The 25,201-nt window shown below is 38.2% G+C and overlaps 2 protein-coding genes across 4 annotated transcripts in view; both read right to left on the bottom strand.

Moving 5' to 3' along the window:
• Positions 1 to 9,941, bottom strand: part of LOC116736903 (plexin-B2-like) — a 124,814-nt gene extending 114,873 nt beyond the window's left edge. For both annotated transcript variants that reach the window (XM_032589775.1, XM_032589776.1), the window contains exon 1: positions 9,564 to 9,941. The gene's annotated coding sequence lies outside the window, so the exon portion shown is untranslated. The remainder of the gene's footprint in view (positions 1 to 9,563) is intronic.
• Positions 9,942 to 20,409: 10,468 nt separating this feature from the next.
• On the bottom strand, positions 20,410 to 25,198 carry LOC116736377 (gastrula zinc finger protein XlCGF17.1-like). Of its 2 annotated transcripts, XM_032588801.1 has the most exons (4): positions 24,858 to 25,198; positions 23,848 to 23,932; positions 22,823 to 22,996; positions 20,410 to 21,878 (listed from the first exon to the last, which is right to left on the bottom strand). In XM_032588801.1, exons 3-4 carry the CDS (start codon positions 22,989 to 22,991, stop codon positions 20,920 to 20,922), a joined length of 1,128 nt encoding a protein of 375 aa, XP_032444692.1. In that variant the 5' UTR covers positions 22,992 to 22,996; positions 23,848 to 23,932; positions 24,858 to 25,198; the 3' UTR covers positions 20,410 to 20,919. The 2 variants fall into 2 exon arrangements, with proteins under 2 accessions (XP_032444692.1, XP_032444691.1); XM_032588800.1 differs by lacking the exon at positions 24,858 to 25,198 and having other exon boundaries at positions 20,412 to 21,878; positions 22,823 to 22,993; positions 23,848 to 24,028.
• Between the last annotated feature and the right edge of the window lie 3 nt (positions 25,199 to 25,201).

A 25,201-nucleotide genomic window follows, 5' to 3' on the forward strand; every position in this document is an offset into this window, starting at 1 on the left:
TCTGTTTCATTAATGCGCTCCTTGGATTTCCATAGTTCAGAGTGAAGTCAGCACAACCAAGGCGGCCATCTTGTTTGTTATACAGCTTCTAATTATTCTGACTTTAAATTCAAATCTATAATGGATTTTTTCTTTCAATTACCAGAAAAAAGTAGTAAATTTATGAGAACTCCAAACCAAAAAACAACAAACAATGTAAAAGAGGAGTATAACTTATACCAAAGTGTATTAGTTACTTTATGATAACAGTTTTTACATTTATCATCCAGTTTAAAGATGGATGATGGAACAACTCGCAGCTCGATGTGAGGAAGTTTTCTGCTGCTTACGCCACATGGAAGGAAACGTAACGCCAGAATCTCTGCTGATTTCTGACAGGAAGCGAGCGGCAGATCACACACTAAACTCAGCAAAGTACAAAGTATAAGTTAAAATTTAAATGAGGAATGCTGAGCATCAAAATAACTTTAATATAACTCCAAAGTCTTATACTTTAGACTTGCTATAGATGTGTTCATCTTTTAATAAATCAGCATTAAATTATTATCAGTTCAGGACTTTCAATCAAACAGTTTACTGTTTATTTCTGAACTGAGCCAGTCACATCAGACCCTGATAAATCTACCTAAGTTTCACAATATTAAGAAGTTTTTACTGGTAAAATTTGTTCTTCTTCTATTATTATGACTATATTCTCGCCCTGATAATCTGTCATATAACTCACAGAATGGAAGACTGAAATAAAAGACAATTTTTGAAAGTAATTTCTGTTATTTGTCATTTCTTTTCTTTTCTTTTTTGTTTTAATGCAGCACGAACAATAAAAACTTAAAAATTAGAGCTCCATGAACAATTAATACGAGTTACAACAACTGGGACCAGTAGAAGTTCCTGGTCATCTCGTTTCCTCCCCACAAACTGCGGAGCGCTGCAGGCGTCAGAGCCGCTGTCATTAGGCCACACCTGGTTTTAATCACAGTCCACACACACACACACGCACACACACACACAGACCTCGTCACCTTTAAGAGCACAGAACCATGCAGATCTGATGCCCTTCACGCTGCGCTCACACACACACACGCCGACACACACACTGGGTTTCACTTTGGCAAAAGTGCAACTCGCCCGAATCTTATCACAGGTCAGGTTTGGATGTCAACAAACGGTCCAGGTGTGCAGAAATTCAGAGTGTAGATGTGAAGCAGCGGGAATATCCGCCGCCGAGTCCAGATTGATGTTCCAGGATTTCCTCAACACAGACATTCCCACTGGAAACCAAAAACTTTCCACATCCCAGCCAGATTACTGCCTGACATGGATTTAAAAATAAAATATCTGATTTTAAGCAAAAAGAAAGATTAGAAATGACAGAAAATATTTTCAAAAGTAGCTTTCATTTCTGTCATTTCTCTGAGTAGAAGAATTTTTAATTATGAAAATATAGGAATAAAATTAGCAGAATTAAGACAATTTTATCAGAATGTCTTATGATGATGAAAATGTTAGCTAAACAATGAGTAGCAGAGATGAATCATTTTTAACACAGTCATGCTAGCATAACTGAAGTTTTGTTAGCATGACCTTATTAGCATATGCAGCTTAATATCCATATTTTCCAAAACAAATGTCAAAAATCTTTATGATTCTGTTTCATTAGAAAATGCAAGATTACAAGAGATTTTACACCTGAGTTAGAAGAGAAGCGAATCTGAAAGAGCTTCTGAGCTTTTATGCTGCGGTCAAACAGAAAGGAGTCAAGGACACACACACATACACCCACACACACATACACACACACACTTGTTGCTCCATCTTCTGCAAACACAACCTTTGGTCACTCGTTGATAGAAACGCGTTGCGTTCGTTCTCTGGTTCTGCAGCTGAGCTAACATGTAATCTGTGCACGACTTTCTTTTCACAGCCGACTGTAAAAAAACTAAATTTTGTTTCAGCTCAGCTCGGCTAAAGCCACAGAAACTAGATTCTGTTATTTTATAAGTAAATACCTAATCTTTAAGTTCTAGGGCTTATCTCATCTGCAGTATAATTCATTTAGATATAAACAGCCCACCTTCCTGCTGATGCAACATCCACCTAAACAGCAGCAACTCTCATTCAGGTTCATTTTCTACAAACCGTCTCTTTCCTCTGGCGGTTCGCTGCCGGTTTGGCCCCTCAGGACGCAGAAAATGAAGAAGACGGGACATTTATCAACTTTTCCTTTAATTAGGAACCTGTTTGCAGCCGGTTAGGGGAATTTGTTGTGGCTGAATGAAATTTCTGAGACTTGGTTTGTACTAAAATCATTTCTCATCCGTCTGATTCTGATCAATTAAAGTGATCAGAACCCTGAAGAGAAAACGGAACTGGGTTGGACATTGGTTAAATGTACCTAATGGTAACTCTGGAAGTATTTTTTATTATTTATTTTAATTAAATAATTAAATATGAAATGTAAATATCTAAATTTAATTTTTTAATTATATTTTTTATATTGTACATTTATCATAAAACCTGTCTTCTATTTATTTAAATGTTTACATTTTGTTTATTTTTAATTTAGTTACAACTTGTTCCTTTTTATTGTATTTGTTAAAACCTTTTTCATATTGAAGACATAAAATCTTCAAACTTCTTTTTTATGTAAATTTTTTTATTTGTTTCATCTTAATTTTTGACGTATTTTCAAACATATTTTTCAACGTTAACACAAATGTAGAAACTCTTTCAAAAGCTTTTTGGGATTTTTCCCCCCAAACTGAACGTCTAAGATGATGAAAGTTGTTTTTAGCTGGTCGTCAGACAGAAGCTCAGATGGATCCATCTCTTCACATGGTGAACCTCTGATCCTCTGCAACCAGCCCACACAATAGACCTACACAACAAGATCAGCTAGTAATTAAAGCCATTGTATGAAGAGAAATTAAAATAGAAGTTGGCTGGAATCATTAGACTGAAGGGCATTGTAGCTCTCCTCCTCCACTGCTTTTTGTCTCTGCATCTCCTTTCATGTTTCCATTCTTTACCAAGCAAAGCCTTTTATTCACTTAATGATTACTCTGTCTTTCTGGAGTGCAGCGCCTCGCTTCTGACTGACGGGATGCTGAATTAACGGGGAGAGACGGAGTCGGCGCCCAGGTTGCTAAACGGCCTTCCGCGCCTGCCGCTCTTCACTCGGCGGCGGAGGAGGATCCATCATGCTTTGCTGCTGAGTGGGTGACAGGTGGCTACAAGCGGCGTGCATATGTATCGCCAGTCAAAGATGATGAAGCTTAAAGGCCATCTGGGGTGAAATAAAATGACGCCTCACGGCTGGAAGACTGCAGACATTGCACTCTTGGGAGTTTTGCAAAAGCGTGATGCCGACAAAACTGATGTACAAATTGTTCCATCAACAAGACAATGTGCGGTGTGTTGATGGGATTTTCCCCTCTCCCTCCCTGAGCATCGCAATGCGGCCGACGGACTGAAATAAGGAAACAATCAGCAGAACGTCTACATCTCTGCTCTGCTTCCATAAACACACCAGAAATCTCCTTCAGCAGAGTCACAGAAATAAACGACATTAAATCGACAGATTATTTCACAGTTTGTCACAACGCAGAGGCTCAAATGTAACGATTTGCATTTGAACTGAAAATGTCAGTGACGAGTCTCTGCTGTTCGCAAGAACAAACTTTAAACCATCTGCAGAAAAATATGACACCAAGGCAAAAACCCAAAATTTTACTACAACTCTGGTCTAATTTTTACTGCAAATATCTTAGTACACAAATAAATAAAACAAACTAACTAACAAGTAACTTTTCAGCAACATATAGGAGCTGGTTTAAGTAAGTAATTATTTAATATTCATAACAATATGAAGGAAAAGTTGTAGTTCCACAGGGAGATTATTTCACTTACAACATGGGAAAATGTTTTGTTATAAGTGAAATAATCTGTAAATATAACTAGAACTTTTTCATACATTTTAATGAATTATTGACCGTAAATATTTCTTATTTCTTGCTGAAAAGTTACTTGTAAGTCAGTACACTTGAATTAAGACAAAACTAAGATATTTGCACTTGAACCTAATTTGTGTTTTTGCAGTGAATGTACAGTTTAGTATTTGAATTGAAAATGCAGGTGAGAAGCCTCTGCTGTTCCCAAACTGACTAGGATAAAACAAACTGAACCAGCTGCAGAAAATGACCTGCACTGCAAAAAAAAAAACAACAAAGAAATTTATCACGTATCCAAAAGCTTGTTTTAAGTAAATAATTCCTTAATATTTATTTTTTTAAAAGTACTAGTTTCACTGGCACTAACGAGACATTTTTGCAAACTTACAAGTGAAATAATCAGTCATTGTAACAATTTTATCTTATTTTATCTTTACTAGTAAGTTAGTTCACTTACAATAAGACTAAACTAAGACATTTGCAGTAGAAAATAAGACAAAATACTTGGTAGGATTTTGTGTTTGCTAACTTTGAGGAGCTAAAGCACCGAGTCTTCCTGGTCAGCCAGCTGGGTTTGGTTTCAGGTGTTTTTCTCTGAGCACATCAAGGAATTTATAGCCATTAATAACTAAATGATTGAGTGACAGAGTAATTAATCGCTGCAGCTGTGCTTCTGGAGTTTGCAGCACGCACAGCAGGGGATCCTTTCTGAATCTGCGTTGTTATTATTTCTCCGCTTCACAACGCCGGCGCCAGATAGAATCTGCCAGAACCGCGCATTCCTGACTTCCTTACTTGGAGGTCAGCATACAACCTTGTCCTCCACTCACAGATGAGCTGCGGCGCCGCAGACGCAACACGCAGTCACTTACTGTGAAAACCTGAGGAGAAATTTGGCACCTGAAAAGATTTCAAGCTAAATCTGTGGCTGGACAATAAATAAATAACAGTATATATCACGACAGACACACAGTCAGATAGAATATTCAATATTCAACATATAGAATAGTCACTGGAACTGCACAGCATTCTGGGAGATGTAGGCAGAGAAAATGCTTTAGCTGCTCAACCTCTCACGGCTAGCTAAGCTAAGTTGGAATCAACTAACTCACTCACTCTTTGGTTGCCTAGCAACAGCCTGCTGGGTAACAGTATTATCAGCTTCACACTGCAGCCAAGCTGATAATACACTGGTTTATAATCTGTGCAAACATTTGTCATTTTCATGGGATTTTGTCCGAAGTAATAAACACTAAAAATGGATGTTACTCAAAAGTTGAATTTATTGAAGTCTGTAACAGTAAACAGTAAAGTTCTGCACTTTTCTGAGAACAAACCTTCTCACAAAGACTTTAGATGAATATTACAGAGAAACTGGGACTTGAAGCCCTTTGAATATTTTGCATTGTTGGAAACGGAGAGAGAGAACAATGAGATGAAAAATCAGGACCGGTCCACACGTGTGATGCAGATCGGCCTCACCATCTGAAGCTCCTCAGCAGGGCCTCAGCTCCACAATGCACCACGTATCCATGCTGGATTCCCTCAAAGCTGCTTAAATTGAGCTTGAATGGCAGAAAATTAGTGAAGTGATCCGTGAACGGGGAGGGAACTGTGCAGCCGAGACAGGAGGAACGCCACTGATTCATCACCAGACCAACCGGACCGCATCCACCGGAGGCAAACGACGAGCCGTGCAATTAAAGCTGCGGTCATTACACCCTTTTTAAGCCCAACGCATCAATTTACCCCCACAACGTTCATCCCACAGCGTCACTGCGAGCTAACTCCCAGAACACCGGCGCCACAGGTGTTTCACATGTTATCATTTCTAAAGAGGAGTCAGACCAGATCGGCAATCAGCCAGACGGCCGTCTTCAATCACTGCTCTGAGCTCACAGCAGCTCATTACCAGCTGGACAAACCAAACACACCGGGAGGCGGCAAATATTTAAGATTGCTTTGACAAATCATTCTCATTTGTTTTTTAACAATTAATCAGTTTACAATTAATTATTAATTAATGGCTTACTACTTTAAATTTAGTTCAAATTGATTAACTAGTAATGTTCTTTGGTGGAACCAGTTGATAAAGGAATAAAGATGGCAGAGCCATACAAGAACAGGTTGGATGCAAAATCAATTTGATAAACTTTCGAAAAGCTCCTTAAGTTACACAATGTTTTATTCTTATTACTTAGAACAAGCTCTTATATCTTGCTGAAAAATTACTTGTAAGTTAGTTTAGTCTTATTTCAAATGTACTGAGATGTTTGCACTACAAAATAGACAAATATTCCTTAGTAAGGTTTTGTGTTTTTGCATTTTTGCACTCTGACAATTTTATTATTGTGTAGTTATATTAGGGCCAGAACTTTAATGCATTAATTTTGATTAATCAATTACATAGATGTTTTTTTTAAAAATTGCATTACTTTATTATTTGTTTTACACAGGATTTCTGGGAGGAACCTTTGTATTTGCGTGTTTCTGGTACAAACATAAAGCTGATGCACAAACAGTGATGGAGGACGAAGCTTCTTCTCTCGGCCAACTGGGGGTTAATTTCTGCTTAACGATCTGATTGGATGATGGAAAAGACTGTTTTGTTCAAATTGTGCTAAAAGGAGTTAGCCTATCAGCTAGCCTAAATACCATCTCTATGCTAAAGATGTAACTAATGCTAATGTTAGCATCCGCATTTTACATTTCTAAAGATGCTCCATGAATGATCCTGAAACACTTTGCTCCAGTTTGATGGTTGAGTAACCTGAATAACAGAAAATATGAATATCTTTGTTGTTAAGCTCATATGTCTATTAATTTAATAATTTATGAGCAGAAAGGGTTTAAATGAAATGTTTATTTTGTTGATATATGGTATCGGTTATTTAAATGGAATTTTTTAGACATAAAACATAAAGGAATTTAGTCTGTAAAAGAAAATACCAGAAAGGCGGTATGGACAAAATCACTTGGATTCTCAGGTTGTATACTTATGTACAATCTTAAATGGGTAAAGCTGTAATTAATGAATGTGATGGAAATCTGTCTTTCTAAATAAAAAAATAATTACAAAAAAACCAAAACATAAAGGAATTGACATTATTGCAAAAAGTTCTCATTTTTTTGAAAACTAAAGTTAAGAGCAGAAAAATGAGATCATATCTCAGGCCGGGTTGAGTCAACTCTGATCTCACCACCATAACTTCCTGTGAACAAAATGTTTTTTTGAGCGACTCCATCAGCAGCATTCCTCTCAAACAGGTTTCAGACTGAAACAGTGTAGTCCACATATTTCTGTCAGGTGACTTTATAAACAAACCAACAGAACCTCCATCCTCTACTTAAGCCACGTTCAATAATCAGACAGATTTGCCAGGATCTATTTTCTTTCATGGTTGACAAAGCTTCCTGTATAAAAAGTTTGTAAACCGTCCAGGAACAATGATGAGGTTTTATCCGATGTGTTTTATCGTGTGAACTCTTGCTAGCTAGAGCAGAAAGTGATGAATTCCTTTCTGTCTAAACAGACATTGTAAGTGGGGATAATGTAGGTACAATCCACCTACATTGTCATGTAGGTGGATTTCATTATGTTTGCTCTGATTAGCAGAATCTCTCAGTTACATTACAAGACGGTGCAGGAAAATGGAGGAACAGAGGTCAAGAATGTTTTTCTTCCAACACGACAGGCTGGAAATTTCTCAAACTCAGCAAATACGTCGCCTTTATACTGGTTTACTTTCAAAATTGTGAAATAATAATAAATTGGAAGAGCTGACTGACGTTTTCCTGAGAACAAATGAGTCATTGCAACAGTTCCCTTCTACTTAACATCTAAATAGCTCAGATCACAACAATTAATCAGATTAACAACCATAACTACGCAGATGATATGCCACTCTATGTTATGATGTCACCAGGTGACTCCGAACCCTCCAATCACAAGTTAATGTCTGTTGGTGCCACTACTTTCTTCAGATGGACAGAAACAGAACTTATTAACACAGAACGATCTCGAGTCAACACACACAGCTTCAGTTAGTACAGATGGAAACTAGAGATCAGGCTGAAACCTGAACTCAGACCTGAACCTTCAGAAACACATAAAGACAGTAACAAAGTCAGCCTTTGACCACCTGAAGAACATTTTCAGCAATATCTAGAGAAACTAATCGTTTATATTTTGTCGCATTGATTACTGCAGCAGTGTTTTCACTGGCTCCCTGCAGCTCAGAGAATAAACTTTAAGATACTTCTGTTAGTTTATAAATCACTGAACAGCTAAAGATCTGCTGTTGTTGTACCAACCTTCCTGACCTCTCAGGTCTTCCGGTTCTGGTTCTGTTCTGTATCCCCAGAACCAGAACCAAACGAGGAGAAGCAGCTTTCAGCTTCTACGCAGCACAATTCTGGAACAAACTTCCAGAAAACTGCAAAACAGTAGAAACACTGAGCTCCTTTAAATCAAGGCTAAAACCCAGCTGGTTAGAGCTGCCAGTGATGGTAAATATTGATGATGGAATTTGACTAAACGTAATTTGGATTGTTTGTTTCATAATTGATTATTGTGTTTTAATCACGTAAAGCCCTTTGATCTGCCTTGACTAATCTATTATAGTACAGTCCGCAGAGTTCATCAACGAGGTCAGCAACTTTCATAAACAGCTTCGACACGCAACGCTGGGAAAGATCAGATTGATGAAATACCCTGTGATCCATCCAAACATCCAACATGATTCCTCTAAATCCAGCAACAAGGCGAGTTTGGATCTGTTCAGCTTTGAATCATTAACAAAGTTTTCACCACAGCAGGTTCTGGTTGGACTAACTTACCGCTCATGTCACAAGAATGTTGAAGGAAAAATCAACACTTAACCAGAAAAAGAATCACAGTAATGAAGTTTATATTTAAGTTTGAAAAGATTTAAAGAGATGAATGGAAAACTTGGAGTCATTAGTGTTGATCAGTGATGATGACCCAACAGTCCAGCAGATTCAGATTATGCAACTGTTGTTTTTCTTTTTTGGCTTCTGCTCAGGGTTTAGTTTGCAACCCAACAGTCCAAAAATGTGAAGCACTTCCTGCATCTGCACCAAGAAAAACCCCGTCAAAAGTTTTCTATTAGAGCTGAGCAGGATAATAAATCTGGTTGGATGTTCCTGTTAGTCAGAATAGCAGCAGAGCAGAGTCTAAACATGCTGCAGATGTTTCTCAATAAGCAGCTCGGAGTCTATTTTAGTCCAAACTCACAAGATCAGAACTAAAATTCACAGTTTATGTAACATTTGTAGTCAAAGAAGCAGAAACACCTGGATTCAACACAATAAACAACATTTTTGACCCATTCTTAAGCTTTTTTCTGCTTCAATAATGATTTTAGCAGCTGTAGCCATTAAAGCTAACTGATGAATCAATATTTCACACAGCATCTTATTTTAGGTCATAATCCAGATTATCCAAACACGTTTAGTACTCAGAGCTCTTAAAAATAAAGCTTTTACTCTTTTTAAATTCTCCTCTGAAGCTTTAAAAGTTGTTTAAAAAATGAGGAAAACTTGTCCGTCAGTCTGACAGCAGCGCCTGAAAGTGACAGAAGACGGACCTACCTCTGAATCCACACGGCGCCTTTTCCTCACGATGTCCCAGAAAATGCGCTTCAGATAAACTCCCGGTGGTGAAAAGTTCCCAAATTCACATCCTGCTGTGAGGAAAGCGATTCGGACCGAAATGAATCCTTGAGTGTTTCCTGAAGTTTCAGTTGAACGACATTCCCACGACAAAAAAAACAAAAAAAAAACAACGAGATTTTTATTTCTTTTTCTTTCCTTCGTCCGCCATGAAACTCGGTTAAATCTACATGTCCGAGTCCGCTGCGACCGAAAAAGAGTCCAGAAGAAGAGGAGCTCACATCCAGCTGGTTCTCCTTCCAGGAGCTTTGAAATGAGACGGGAGCAGAGCTGTCCTTCTTCCTCCTCCTCTTCCTCTCGCTAAACTCCCCGGAGGCTGGAGAAGCTGCGTCACGTACCCAGGAGTTACCACCGGAAGTTCCGGCTGCTCACTTTCAAAGTAAAACGCTTCCGAACAAAAACTCTGAAGATGGAAAAAAAAAAACACCCAAAAATTGGATAAAATAACAATACACAAGCATATTTGGACAAATTTCTAATCTAATTAATATATCAATTTATTTTAGAGAAGCTTAAACACAGACAGTAATATATTTAAGCCAATTATTTATTTTGAGAACTAGCTTAAAGCTAATCAATTCCTAGAATTAAAATTTTCATAAAATTATACCACATCAGTCCAATAAATAAATTATTTTTAAAATATAAATCTCGTGCTAAGATCTAAGTCAGAGGTCAGCAACATAAACTAATTACAAAGGAAAGCTAAGAAAAAAACTATTGTAAATTTGTCTTAGGTGTTACAATAAAGTGATTTATTGCATTTTCTTAAATGGAACATTTAATTTGATATAAAACAGCCCAACACGAAAGCATGTCTGACATCAAAGACTTAAAAAATACATTACAAAAAATATTCCCAACACTCTTTACGAAATAAAGATTGATTGATTGATTATTGATTGACTATTAGTGCAAGAAATAGTCAGGTTAGCATTTATTTTTTTTAAGTTTGGATTTTGAAGTATTGATCAATTCCTTATGTTTTTTGTTTGTTTGTTTTTGACAAAGTTATGAGAAACTTGCAATTCTAGATTTAGTGGTAGATCATTCAGTTATTGCCACCATCTGATAAAAGTTTTACCTAAGTAGCTGATTGATCAATACATATTAATTGAAAGTTTAGTGGAAGGAAAAACAATGATCAGGAAGCAAGAATGATCACAGCCTTGAGAAATAAACAATCCTGAGCTCTTTAGTTGTTTCCAAGAAGCGAAATTGAGTTTTATTTTGAAATTCATTTCAGGAACACAAGCTGTATCATAAAAAGTTTATTCACAAATTAAATTCTGGTTTAAATTAAAGATAATTTTTTAAAATATAAAGTATACTTAAAATCTGAGATTGTGTCTGTGTGAATTTAAAAATAAATCCATGCTGGGTCAGAAATGCCTGAATGAACCGCATTGTTTTTTCCAAGAGACGTTAGAAAAACTTCAGCCTAATTCATTTTCAGATGGACTCCTGCTTTTATGGACATTAACAACCACTTGTTTAATCTTCTCAAATGCATAAGTTGGGCGTATCTTTTATTTCCTGCTCACACTTTAAATAATTTCTAATTTTAGAGGATGAGAGGAGAAGTCGTCAGAGTTCCGGGAGGCTGGCGGAGCTGTCAGGCCCCGTTAAGCGTTCATTCGCTCCCGCTGCTAATTTGAGGGTCTGCTGGGACACAATGGAGGCTTTGTTGTTGGAGAATTTGTGAGAGAAGTAATCCTTGACACGGAGCCGTTCGGAGGCCTGACCCTTTGTTTCATAAGTCTCCTGAGTTCTGCAGAAAGCATCAGTCAACGGGAACAACTTGGACCAGAGGAGCTCAAAAGAAAAATGATGATTCAAGTACAAATGTGAGTTTATTTCACTTAGCTTTGCTGGTATTCTTTTTATTTTGCTTATACTATGAGGAAAAATAAATAAAATATTGCAAATAGGCGTAAAAATAATCAATACACACAAAAAAGCAGCATTATAAGCATTATTCTGCTGCTGAAAAGTTAATTTTCTCATCCATAACCGAGGTAACGTTTATATTTTTAGTAAATACCTCCTGAAACAACAAACAAGCAAGAAAAACAGCTAAATGGGACAGTATAAACTAGATTTTTATTCCCTTTGCAGTAAAAACATGTGAACATGTAATTTACAGTAAAATAAACGATCTGGGCTGTTTAGTTATTAACTGGCTGTTGAGGCTGCAGCGCCCTCTTGTGGCAGCTGAAGGCTACAGCTTCTGAACTTCAACTTTCAAAATAAACTTCTGATTTTTTCATGACAAAAAAACATAACAAAAAGAATGTTGTTAGATTCAAATTTTATAGATCAAAATAGAAATAAAAACTTATTAGCCGACACGTTTTAAGTTGTTTGCACTGTAGCACAGCTTGCTGAGACAGGAAGTTAGTAAAGGAGCAATTTCTTGGTTTTAGTGCTAAAAAGCTTGAAAAAATATAAAAGTCAATGAAACTTAAAACGTATGTCAAAATTATTCTCAATCAAGCAATAATAATAATAATAATAATAATAATAATAAGTTAACAGCGTCATTTATTGCATTTATCAAACCACATCGTGGTGCTAAATGGGAATTCAGTGAATATGATTTTTATTATTTCCCTTTGTCTTTCATCGTTATGTATTCTAATTGATTTTATACTTTTTGTGTTTCTTTTGTCATTTATGATGTTGTTTTAATTAATTTTTAAAATGTAAAACACTGTAACTTTTTTTAAAAAGGAAGCTAAACAAATAGGTATTCTTACATAAACGACATACGTGTCATTTATATAAGAGCTAAACATAAAAATATATGTATATATTTCAAGCTAGACACAAGGCAAGCAGACACAGCTAACGTTCAGAAGAAAACCTTCTGGTCAGATTAAGTCAAAAGTGGCAGAAAACTATTTCTTCACGTTAGCATCCCTACTCTTAAAGGGGCGGTATTATATGTTTCAGGCACACAGTGTCATTTTATAGCAGAATCAAGGAACTATGATACCTTCAGTTGTTATAAAAATGCTATATATATCAAATATGACTTAAAAGAAAATTTACTTCCTAATTTAATGCTTTGAAATTGGGCCTCTGTCTCTTTAAGAAGCTCCAGCTCTTTCTGCAGCTCCACCTCCAGGAAGTTATCCCAACATGGCTCCTCTATTGATGCTTTAGCAACATTTTTACCAGCGTTGCTCTGAGCAGCAGCTCCTATAATGAGCTTACTTCCACCAGCTGTTTGCTAATTGCTGCTGGCTAGTCTGGAGGAGCTGAGTGGAGGAGGAGCTGCGCCTCGAAGGCGGGACTAGGTCCACCCAGGCGTTTTAACAGCTGAATGGTTGCTGTGGAGATAAGCTGATCAAAGCAACACTCCAGGTTTGTTTTTGATGATGGAAAAACATTAAAACATGATGGAAAACTCAGAAAAGTTGATTTAACATTTTGCCGTCTGTTTAATCGTAGTAGTGGCTCCATTTCAACGATGTTTCCATCCAAACTCACTGAGTTATTTAGCAGAAAATGCAAAAGACTTTCAGCTTGTTGAAGAAATAACAGTTATATTGAGTGTATATTCATACAGGTTAATGAGAATGGTCAGAGCCGTTTTATTTTACTTTGGTCAAATTAAAGTAATCCATAGGAATGTGTCTGTTTTTGCTCGAGCAGCTCATTATTAAACAACCCACAGGTGTGTCTGTTTCCGCCAGGGAAGCTGGACGTGAATGATTTATGAGTATGTAAATGAGATTGTTGGACCGCTGAAGGACAGTGAAGAGCAAAGCTGGATAATCTTCTGCACAAACATCATATTCGGCTGTCAGAGCTGCCAGTCACATTACTCTCCAGTTTACACCTGTAATAAACCTCCAGGAAGAGTTGATGCAATCTAAATAAACTTCTTTTAGCTCAGAGGCTGAAATCTGAAAGAAAATGGAGGCATTTATCATTCTGAAGCTGAGTTGGTGACTAAAATAAGTTGCTTCAGTGCTCAGATGCAAAGATTTTCTGTGAAACTTCTTCAAATGACCTTCAACAGAAATAGAAATGATAGAAATTAATAGTTAATGTTTGCATAATCAGATGCTTAAATGTGTTTAAAAAACAGAATACTGAATACTTTAGGCCAGGGGAGCCCAAAGTGGGTCCTGGAGGGCCGACATCCTGCAGGTTCTAGTTCTCTCCTGGTGGTACCAACAACCTTTTCAGCATGTCAGGGTTCTTCTAACGAGCCATCATTTGATCCAGGTGCGTGTATATATATATATATATATCTTTTTTGTCTTTTTCTGAATGTCTTCCAGGACATTCCCAACTTTTCAGAACTCAGAAATGGTCTTGTATTTCCAAAAATGTTTCTGAGCTTCTTCTGAAAATGTCTTATTTTTACTATATAAGCTAAATCCCAGCTAAATGAAAGGATCAACTCTGTGTGTTTTTCTGGTTTTGTTTGAAGCAGGAAACCAGAATTTAAGGATTTTTAAGAATAAAACACCAACATGTTTGTATTATAGAAAGAAACACAAAAACTAAAAAGGTTCCGCAGGTAGGAATACTTTTAACTTTTAACCGGATCTGCTAAAGGCAACATTTCATCAAAAATCTCTCAATGAAGAAATTTTGACTGCTGCAATAATTTTTTCCAAATATTTTCCTCCTCAGACCTGAAAACATCTCATTACACAACCACAGATGGATTCCTGTGATGTCAGTAATCACTCCCAGCTGTGCTGCTAACAAGTCCCGCGCTGATGCAGATATTTGATTTGCTCCTTAATGGACTTTAAGAATCGCTCAATTTCTTGCTTCCATAATTGCACAGAAGATGAACGCAGACCTGTTTGATCCGTTACCGATCGATTTTCCAATCACGGATCCCGTCAGAGAGAAATATAAATCAGAGAAGGAGCGACTCCAGCTGCCTGAAGCGCTAAAGAACTGGCTGTTGAACAGCAATCATCGTCTACTAACAGCTCGTCTTCAATATTCCTGCTGCAAACTTTTATTCTTTTTTCTATTGTTCAGTTACGACTGAATGCAGAGGGAAATGTTGCAGTAAAACAGCCTGATTACATCACAAACCAGTAAATAATATTCTGAGTTTAACCGCTTCAGATTATCGTCCTGCGTTATTTAATTTACACCACGCTGCCTGCACTTTTACAGACTCTTACTTTATTGCTCTGCTCATGTCTGAAAACTATATTTGGCTTTAAAAATAGACAAAATGGCGTGGCATGATGGCGTAGTGGTTAGCGCGACCCATATTTGGAGGCCTTGAGTCCTCGACGCGGCCGTCGCGGGTTCGACTCCCGGACCTGGCGACATTTGCCGCATGTCTTCCCTCCTCTCCTTCCCCGTTTCCTGTCAGCCTACTTTTGTAAAAGGGACACTAGAGCCACAAAAAGACCCCCTGGAGGGGTAAAAAAAAAAATAGACAAAATGGCCAGAAAAGTGATTTTTAACATTGTATTTATTCCAGATCCAGCAGCTCGGAGCATGTACCTCTCTCACAAAAACAAAACGATAATTAATTTAACTTATTGTACTATTTGATATCTGGGATTAATTTAATAAAGTACCTAAAGTTGGCATTTATTGTGAATTGGCGATATATAAATTAACTGAATGACTGAACATCTGAATGGATTCACCAGAAGAAAATCAAAGTTCTTGATTGGAAATCTGTGAGCAGAGCTGAAGAGACGCGTTGAATTCAGTATCAATCAATCAATCAATCAAATTTTATTTGTATAGCACATTTCAGCAGCAAGACATTTCAAAGTGCTTTACATCATTACAAACACAGAATCACAAAGCAACATAGAATCAATCATTAAGTCAAGTTCCATCAATAAATTTGTAATTGATTACATTTCAAATACAATCCTAAACAGGTGGGTTTTTAGTTGAGATTTAAAAGAAGTCAGTGTTTCAGCTGTTTTACAGTTTTCTGGAAGTTTGTTCCAAATTTGTGGTGCATAGATGCTGAAAGCTGCTTCTCCTCGTTTGGTTCTGGTTCTGGGGATGTAGAGCAGACCAGAACCGGAACCTGAGAGGTCTGGAAGGTTGATACAACAACAGCAGATCTTTAATGTATTGTGGTGCTAAGCCGTTCAGTGATTTATAAACTAACAACAGTATTTTAAAGTCTATTCTTTGAGCTACAGGGAGCCAGTGGAGGGACTTTAGAACTGGTGTTATGTGCTCTATCTTCCTGGTTTTAGTCAGAACGCCAGCAGCAGCATTCTGGATCAGCTGCAGCTGTTTGATTGATTTGTTGGACAGACCTGTGAAGACGCTGTTGCAATAATCAATACGACTGACTGACGACAGTAGCTGCGTTTCCATAACAAACATGTGAAAATCTTTATCTATATTCTGCTAATGTCGATAGAAAAACAACACAATTTCACAATTGCAATGTTTCCATAAAAAACAGAAATTAAATTAAAATCACACTTAAGTCATTAAAAATCACGGTGGTGACGGAGGAAACAGTTATGTGAGATTTATTCATGCAGCGTTTTGATCAAATTATAGTCGGCCATTTTGCAGAAGGGTTATGGATTCAACTTGTTGGAATGATGTACAACTTTCTATGAACTGTGTGATGCTGTGAGCTGTGAGAGCTCTGGTGGAGGCAGCTGCATCGTACCAAAAAACAAAAACAAGCCGTCATCTTCCTACCACTTCCTGTTGTCTTCTTCATCATTTCTGCCAGTAGTAAAATCCTGTTGTTGATCAGATGACTAGAGTGAAGTGAAAAAACTGTTTTCAACGCAGTTTTGGGAATTACATCTCATCCTAGCGCAAAAAATTAAAAAAATAAAATAAAATAAATAAATAAACTCAGCTGATCTCATTGTTTTATTTTTCTCCTTTTTTTATTTTTATCTTTAGCTAACTCCAAACTGCAGAAAAACAGCATCCGTGTGGATCTGCTGAAAACATTTCATCAGACAGCTGTGAAACAAAGAGCAGGTGGAGAAATGACTGATCGGCTGACGGAGACTCATTGGCAGCCGTCACTTTGATGAATTACTGCGCTGCGGAAAACACGGCGCTCTCTGATTACAGCCGCTGCCTTTTACAGCCTCAATACAACACGGGATGAACTCTGCACTGTGTGCGGCTTGTTCCCTCAAATTGCCCTGCAGGGATTGCTTGCAGTGGATGTTGCCAGTTTAGTTTTGATGCTAATCCACCATCAGACCCCCAAAAATCCTTGTTTAGTATTCATCCGTAGGAAGCGGCTCAAAGTCCTGCGCTGCTCGTAAAACTGCGATTTGTTCATATTTAACATGCTGGGTGACAGGAGTGAACATTTTCTCTGTCCTGAGGCTTCGTTTGTTACAAGATGCGCTGAATAATTGAAGGCGATGAAGGCCACAATGTTTTTATGTAGTAAAAATGAAATTGTGGTTGTTTTATTTAATAAAACATAATGGAACAAGAGCGAAGGTTGGGCCGACTGGAAGAATGAAGCTGCTTTATTGCAAAAGTCGTTTCAAAGGAGCAGATTTTATAGCTTTAACTTGTCACTGCGCTTAAAAGATTGTGCTCTGATTAAACTAGACTCTGGAGCTTCATATTAAACAGCTCAAACGGTTTCAAATGCCTCACGTAAAACCTGGAACAACGTGTTAACAAAACACACTGTTAGTCAAAGGAGTAAATCCATCTGATTATTGGGGGGAACCATAAACAGGAACGTTTCTGAAGAGCAGTTTGGAGGCAAAGTTCCAGTGAAATGTAACATAAAATGTGGTTTAGAAAGTTTTCAACCACATTCAAGCTGCAGGACCAAAAATGACTAGTAAAGCACATCAAACATGTTTTATTCTCAGTAGAGAAATAAAACTCAAATTTAAATGTTGCTTAGCTACGTAGTTTTGTTCAGTCTGATCTAATCTCTGCTGCTCCTTTACAAACATTTAAGGCTCTAAATAAAAAAGCTTTAATGACTAACTGCTCTTAATAAAATTCCTCATAAACATTGATTTATTGAATGGCTCCCAATACAAGTCAAGGGCTTTTTAAATTATAACTTGTTAAGTTGATTTATTTTTAAGCCTTTTTCAGTTTTGCCATGTCCTGGATGGCTGAGAACAAATAAGTAGATAGAAAATAATATCTGGGGAATCTTATAACTTAAATGTAACATTTAAAGCACAAGAGTTAGAAACATATTCAGATTTTATTTTGTGGTTTTAAAGGCTCTATGTTGAAGACAGTGAGAAATAAAGTTATAACTTTTAGCTTCTTCTATCTGTTCTGGGCTCCCACTCTGAGCTGGTCCACTTCCTCAGCTCCTCCTCCAGTTTCAAACTCTAATTAACTAAAAGTTAAAGAGCTAAATATGAATGAGATGTTTGCTACCTTTGATAAAAAAACTTAAAGTCTATGAAAGCAAAGTAGCAGTTTTGCTAATAAGGCAGCTCATCATGATTCAGTCAAAGTAATGAATTAACAAACTGCAGAATGATTTTTATTGTTAATGTGTTTCTTCTTATTGAGCAGCGAAAGTAAATAAAATGTTTACATGTCTTGTGCTTTAAGTATTTACTTACTGGAGGGTTTTATGTTTGTGACGCAGAGCTAACAGCTAACAGCTAGCTAACCTGTGCCGTTCAGCTGCTGTTGCTCCTCCCACTCTTTGGACTGAACCATTATAATGGAGGGGGGACCTAAAAATTAATTCTTATTTTTTTCTCAGATAAATGGCAGATTTATTTTATTTTATATTTTTTTGTTTGTTTCTTTGGCCTTTCATATTGACATTATTTAAGTGCAAATGTAATAATAATCTTTTTTTTTGGTGGGGACAATTTTAGACTTTTCCAAGACTGGGGGGGCCGGACCCCCCAGACCCCCCCTGGGATTTACGCCTCTGCTATTAGTCTTATAAACTAAAGTTATAAATTAGTGAACATGGTTGTATTTAAAGCAAGGCTGTCGTGGTTAACGAAATCTAAGGAAATGAGAAAAACTAAAGTTTAGAAACAACTGAAATAAATAAAAATACACTGGAGAAAAAAAACAACTGCAACTATATATTTCGTTTATAAAACAAAATAAAACATTAAACAATTATAGATATAATATCATTCATTTTTGAGTTTCGATCCGATGTGACATTGATTTTCCAGCAGTTTACGTCAACTGTCTGCAAATTACGGCACTTCTCCTCTAATCCGCAAAATGGAGGCAGCAAAAGTTGTGAAAAAAACACCAAATTCAGTTGAATACATTTAAAAAACTAAACTACTAATTTATCTAATAAAAACTAAAGTAAAACTAAATATTTAACTCATAGAAACTAGCAAACACACTAAAACTTAATAAGTTTAAATAAGAGTTTAACTAAATAAAGTCACAACAAACCAAAGTATAATGAAAAATCCAAAACTATTGTAACACATTTTGAAGGTAAAATGAAGTTGTTAAAGGTCAAGAGCAACAGAAAGTCCATTCTTAGTCGGACTGGTTGCTTTAAGGAACAAATCCCCAAAGTGCAAATTTTAACTGAGTCATAAATCAAAATGTGGCACAAAGCAACTCGAACTCTGACAACATATTTCTCCAGAAAACTAAAAACAGAAGAAGAAATTCAGGTTCAGCCACAGAAAATGAATGTTTAAAAACCTCAGAGCATTTTCTTTCCCGGTTCTTTTAGGATCCAGAAAGTTTCCACACGTCAGTTTGGGAGGCAGCATGTCGACTGGAGCCATCCGTCATGATGAAAGTCCAATCTACATCCTGTGGCCACGAGTCGAAGGCAGAGACTGAAAGACCGAGTTTAGGGAGAGAAGAGGCAGAACGGCTTCCTGATACGGTGAGGCAGTCAGTCATCTGTGAACGGTTCAGACTAAAGTTGCTGCTCCTCTGCACTGAAATGAACTAAATAATGAGGATGGAGCATCATGTCTGAACTCCTTCACAGGGGAACATTTAAGATACCAGACGCTGCTGCCCTGAAAGTTAGCTTGGCTTGTTTAAAAATGTCTTTTTCATATATCAGATGCTAAGAAAGTCCACAGAATATTAAAAAAAGTCTTTCAGCTAATGTGGGACATCCATTGTTCTGTCTTTGGTCCGATTATTGTTAAATAATGAACTCTGACCTCTTTTTCTGGATTCTACCAAACTTTTATCATCTGCATTTATGTTGTATTTTTACCTTGTATTTAACAAATTTTGATTTCATAACCAAACTGCATTATACAGAAAAACTGCAGCCTTACTCAAGAAGCTCTACTCAGATTAAATTGTTTTTAGTGCTTTAAGTGAGCAAAAATATCAGGTACAGTCGCCCCCTTGTGGTCAAAGCAAAGAATGATAAAAACAAATCAGAAAGTCTCAAACTGTTTGTGTTCTCCATTTTAATATTTACGTCTGGATTAAATTGGATTGTTTAGCAAATATTAAAGCGAAGAATGAAGAAACTGTAGGAGGATTTGACCCAGTTTCAGCTCAATTTATCACTTCTGTGCCAGGGTTTACTGCCTGTCCTTTTGATCAAATAATCAATAAAATATCAAAGATTAAATTATTATTTCTTGGTTTTCACCTAGTATTGCCTCTTACGCAGATTTAGCCACCTCTCCTTTAGTTTTCAACATTTTTGAGCAACAAACTGAACTAATAAACTAATCAAATTCAGTGGAGATTTTGTAGAATTACTGTCTGCAAATTTAAGCAATAAACACATTAAATTAAATAAAAATTTAATTTAATTAAACTCCATCTCAGTAAAAGGAAAACAAACTGATGTTGAAAGTATTTTTTTTTATTTTGCATCAATAATATACAGAGAGTAAATTCCTTTAATTCTCAAAGTCAGGGTCATGAATTAACAGAAATCATTTCAAATAAAACGTTTAAGACATAATTATTAGATTATTTAGTTTACATGATTTTATAAGAATGAAAGTGAGAATGTTTGTTTACTAATATCTCCTGGAACACTTCAGTAAAAAACATTTTAATTAATTATATATGACTATAAACTTCAACAACAATCTGGAAAAAAAAAGAAACTACAGAGAAATCTTAGTAAAACCCATAATGGTTCACTAAATCTGGGACTGAATGTCATTATTAGAGGATAATTGTGTTAATGATTCTTTATAAACCCAGTAAAGATTTACTTCCAGGTTCTAAAGCATCAGATCAGCCGTTTTACTGGTGGTGAAAACAAAGAAACATGTTTTTATGGCGATATTGGCCCAAAGTTTGTGTTTCTGATCCAAACCTTCTCAACAAAGCGACCGCAGCTTGTCTATGGCCGCGATGTCTCACCTGTGTGGGTTTTGGTGTGAGCTCTCAGTTCGGTGCTGCTGATGAATTTTCTCCCACACGTGTGGCAGTCGAACGGTTTCTCCCCGGTGTGCCTCCTCACGTGATCCTTCATCTGGTGCAGGCGGATGAATCTCTTCCCGCAGTGCTCGCAGGCGTGAGGTTTGTCGCCCGTGTGCGACATCGTGTGTCGGTTCAGCTTCGAGGCGTTGACGAACTTGTTGCCGCACAAGCGGCAGACGTACGGCCGCTCGCCCGAGTGCGCCCTCCGGTGGCACAGCAGGGTGTTGCTGTGTTTGAACTTCTCACCGCAGATTTTGCAGGAGTGCGGTTTCTCGTCCGTGTGGATGGTCATGTGCCTCCTGAAAGCCGACGGGTCGGCGACGCTTTTTCCGCAGACGTTGCAGAGGTACAGCTTCTTGTCGCCGTGGGTTCTCGTGTGGAGTTCAAGATGGTCGCTTCGTCTGAACGTTTTCCCGCACGTCTTGCAAGCGTGCGCCTTCGTCCCGGCGTGGGTCCTCATGTGGACTTCCAAAGACAGACGGAGCCGGAAGATTTGTCCACAGCTTTTGCAGGAAAGCGGCTTCCTGCCCGTGTGAGTCCTCATGTGGCGATCCAAACCGAGCTTCGTCAGAGCCTGGCCACAAATGTGGCAGAAACTGGCCTTCGCCCTGCAGAGGTTCTTCTTGCTGGAGGCGTCGCGTTTCAGAGACTCTGGAGCAGACTGACTCTCCACACGCTTCAGCTGCACCTGCTCTCCCTGTTTGCTGGTGCAGGGCTCTTCCTGGTCTTCCTCCTTAATGGCTGTTGCCTCTGGATAATCCTCCTCCTCTTTTTTAATCTTCTCATCAGAAGTGGAACTCCTCTCCTCGTTAGAAAGCTGCTCATCAGGCACAAACTTCTCTTCTTCTTCTTCTTTAATGTCACGTTGTTGCCGGAGGTCTAAAAACAAAAAAGGGACAAGAGATTTCAGTCATTCAAGTATCTTTAAAGATTACTGTGGACAGCGATGCTGTGGGCAGGAAGGATTTCCAGTAGCAGTCGGTCTTGCATTGGTTGTGAGGAGGCCTCTGACTGAAGACTGTTGCTGTATGACAGCCTCGTGACCATCATGACACGCCAACAGCTCGACATCCAGGCGGCAGAGACGACATTCCACACCAACAGGTCCTGGATCACATCATTAGCTGTTAGCATCTCTGCTAATCCGCCTCCTTTGCTTTTGCAGTTCCTCTTTAAGCAGGAGGGTTATGATCAAATTGACTTGTTTTGAGCTTTGTATCATTTCTTGGATGAAACCAAAACAGTTCAGCCTCAAATAGAGGGAAAGTAGTTTCCATTGAGTGGAAAATGTTTGGGTGGCAGCAAACCATTATTGAAGAAGGTTAGCTAAAAGGCGAAGCTAACGATGGAAGGAAAGCTAGTCTTGTAGCATAACCTGCATCAGCGTGCTGCTGTTTCTGTTTTGCTCATTCACCGTAGCGGTGCTGCTGAGGCCTTTTAGTGTCGAGCCGGTTTTTCAGACAGTTTTTATTCTGATGCCGTTTAGACATTAGTCTGACGTTTTCCTGAGGATGTCCTCAAACGCACACCGTACTGCTCAGCAACTCCCCGAGCAAGGTTAACATGTAAGGAGGATTGTGGAGCAATATGAAGGAGAAGGTGAGCTCTTATGGAGCTCCTTTCTGCTTCTGAAGGAAACCAAACGTTTTCAAAGCCACGTGATTTGTCGATCACGATGCGAGGAATAAAAACAGTTGGAGCCTTGCAGGTAAATGAATCTGTTCCCATGTTTTGGAGCGGGAGCAGATGATCTCAGCCCCGAAACCAACTCGATTCTGGTTTCAGTTCATCACCCGCGAACAGATCTGACATATTTTCCCTACCTGCTCTGTGCGCATCAAACTCGGACTTCATAACATCGATCATCTTCTGCTGAAGGCGGCTCTGCTCCTCACACCGAACCACGGTGTCTTCACACGCAGAAAGCACTTCCTCCCCGGCCGCCGCCAGCCGCTGCGTCAGAAACTCCCTGAAGCCGCGAAGAGCCGCCATTTCTGCTGCAAAAGACGCAAAACAAAACGCAAAGCTACGCTAACTGTCTGCAGAGGAGCTAGCAGCAGCTAAAAACCAATGTTCGCGTTGTTTCTCTGTTGTTTGTGCTGCTTCCTCTTCTTCTGAATAGTGAGCCTCGTGGCGCACTACCGCCACCAACTGGCGAGGAGGGGTATTGTCTTTGTCAGGCCAATTGCAGCGCTGCAAAACTAAGGCCTGAAAAAACGGATTTATTTGGTAATTGAATTGGAAAAAAATAGAAAACAAGTTGATGTGATATAATTCAATGTTTGTTTCTGATGACTTTGATTATTCTGGCATAATAGAGACGGAAAATGACCAAAAATTAGGTATCAAAAATGAAGATAGCAAAGGATTTTTACAAAATTCTTGTAAAAACGATATATTTTGACCCACAGAATGAACAGCTGTAAAACGGACAGTCACAAAGGGCGCCTGGTAAAGATGACACATATTAAAAAGAAATCATTTATTGATCCCAAAGGAAAAGTAAATTTAGTCGTAACTCATGTTATTCAAGGCTCTTAAAGATTTCTTTTGTAAATGTTGATGGTTGTGGGCAGGAAAGGTCTCCCGTAGCAGGAACTGTATTTTCATCAAAGCAGTTACAGGACAGCAAAATCGTCTCAAGTTGATTTATTTGGTGCTTGAAATGAAAAATTCAAGGAAAAATATTGGTTAATCTGACAGAGACTGATATAGTTCAATGTTTATTTCTGTTCATTTAGATTATTCTGGCATAGCCAAAATGTACATATCCAAAATTAGAATAGCAAATATTGTTGTGTTTTTTTTTTACTCTAGTAAAGTGACATATATTTATGTTAAGCATCACCTCCAGGCTCCACAGTCGTCCCCAGAACAGAAAAGCCTCATTTGTTGATCCGTTTTAACCGGCTGCTTCTGGTGAACACCAAATACTGGAAACAAACAGAGAAGCAGCAGCAACAGTGAAGCATGGTGGTGGCAGCATCGTGCTGCGGAAATGCCTTTGAGCGGCGGCAGCAGCAGCAGCAGCAGCAGCAGCAGCAGCAGCAGCAGCAGCAGCAGCAGCAGCAGCACGGCCTGGAAGGTTTCTGGAGGTAAAGGGACGTCGATGCAGAACAACTTCAGCAAATCCTGTAAAGAGACTGTTAGAGGAGAGGAGATTTATTAAGACATCGACTCCAACCATACAAGAGCTGCAGAAATACGTTCACAGACAAGCAGGTGGATAATCTGGAGAGGATAAAAACAACACAGAGGTCAAAGTTTGAGACACAAGAAAAACACAATCAACATTTCGAGGAATTTAGTCTAAGACACCAAATTATGCTGTCCGTATTTACGGTAAGAACAGCAGCTAAAGGGATGAAATGCAGCTACATGTGAATGTAAAAGAAAAGTGACTAATCAAACATGAGCTTTAAAAAAAATCCCACTTAAGCAGAATAAAAGAAAAATGCACAAAGTTTTATTTTTAGACATTAAACTAAACGGTGAAAGAAACATGATAAAATCTCTAAATGTAAAAAGCTGTGTGCAACAACAGTAAGAAAAGCAGAAAACTGGGAAAATCAATAAACATTCTGACATAAAAATCAACAATTTCCAAAAGATGTTGCTGAATTAGAGATGAACTGTTTTGCTTCAGTGGGTGAAGGTGATGAATCGGATCACAGAGGAACGCTGAGCAGTAAGATTGCTCAGTTGTTTTTATTTGGTACTTAGGAAGAGCAGAGACTGATTTATTAGATTTGTGAGTCAGAAAGTGGTTTGAGTCCGCAGTCGGTCCTCCGTGTTGACCAAATGTGTGCAGGAAGAGAGGACTGCTCCGGAGAAATGAGCCCTGACCGGCTTATTCACCGACAGCGTCCGTGTGTTTACTGCCAGCAAAAACCTCCCCGGTACCGGTCCAACGAACGGCACTAGCGCAATATTTTCACCCGTGTTATGCTCCAACATGCCTCTGCTAACGGAAATGACACATTTATAGTTTATGTGAAGCGATTTTATGTATTTTGGGAGACGAAATGTGTAGAAAACCCGGCGCTCGCTGCTGAAAATCACAGCGTGTGCGACAGGTCTGAAGGGTCCTGGGAGGAAAAGAGAAAGTCCTGCGAACCAAACCAGAGGTTAGTGTTGAGGCGGGAGGCTTTTCTTCCGGTTCTCTTAAGATTTACGTGCCGAGAGTCGAATTAGTTTGTGAT

This window comes from Xiphophorus hellerii, chromosome 17 (assembly GCF_003331165.1).
Source record: "Xiphophorus hellerii strain 12219 chromosome 17, Xiphophorus_hellerii-4.1, whole genome shotgun sequence".
Lineage (NCBI taxonomy): Eukaryota > Metazoa > Chordata > Actinopteri > Cyprinodontiformes > Poeciliidae > Xiphophorus > Xiphophorus hellerii.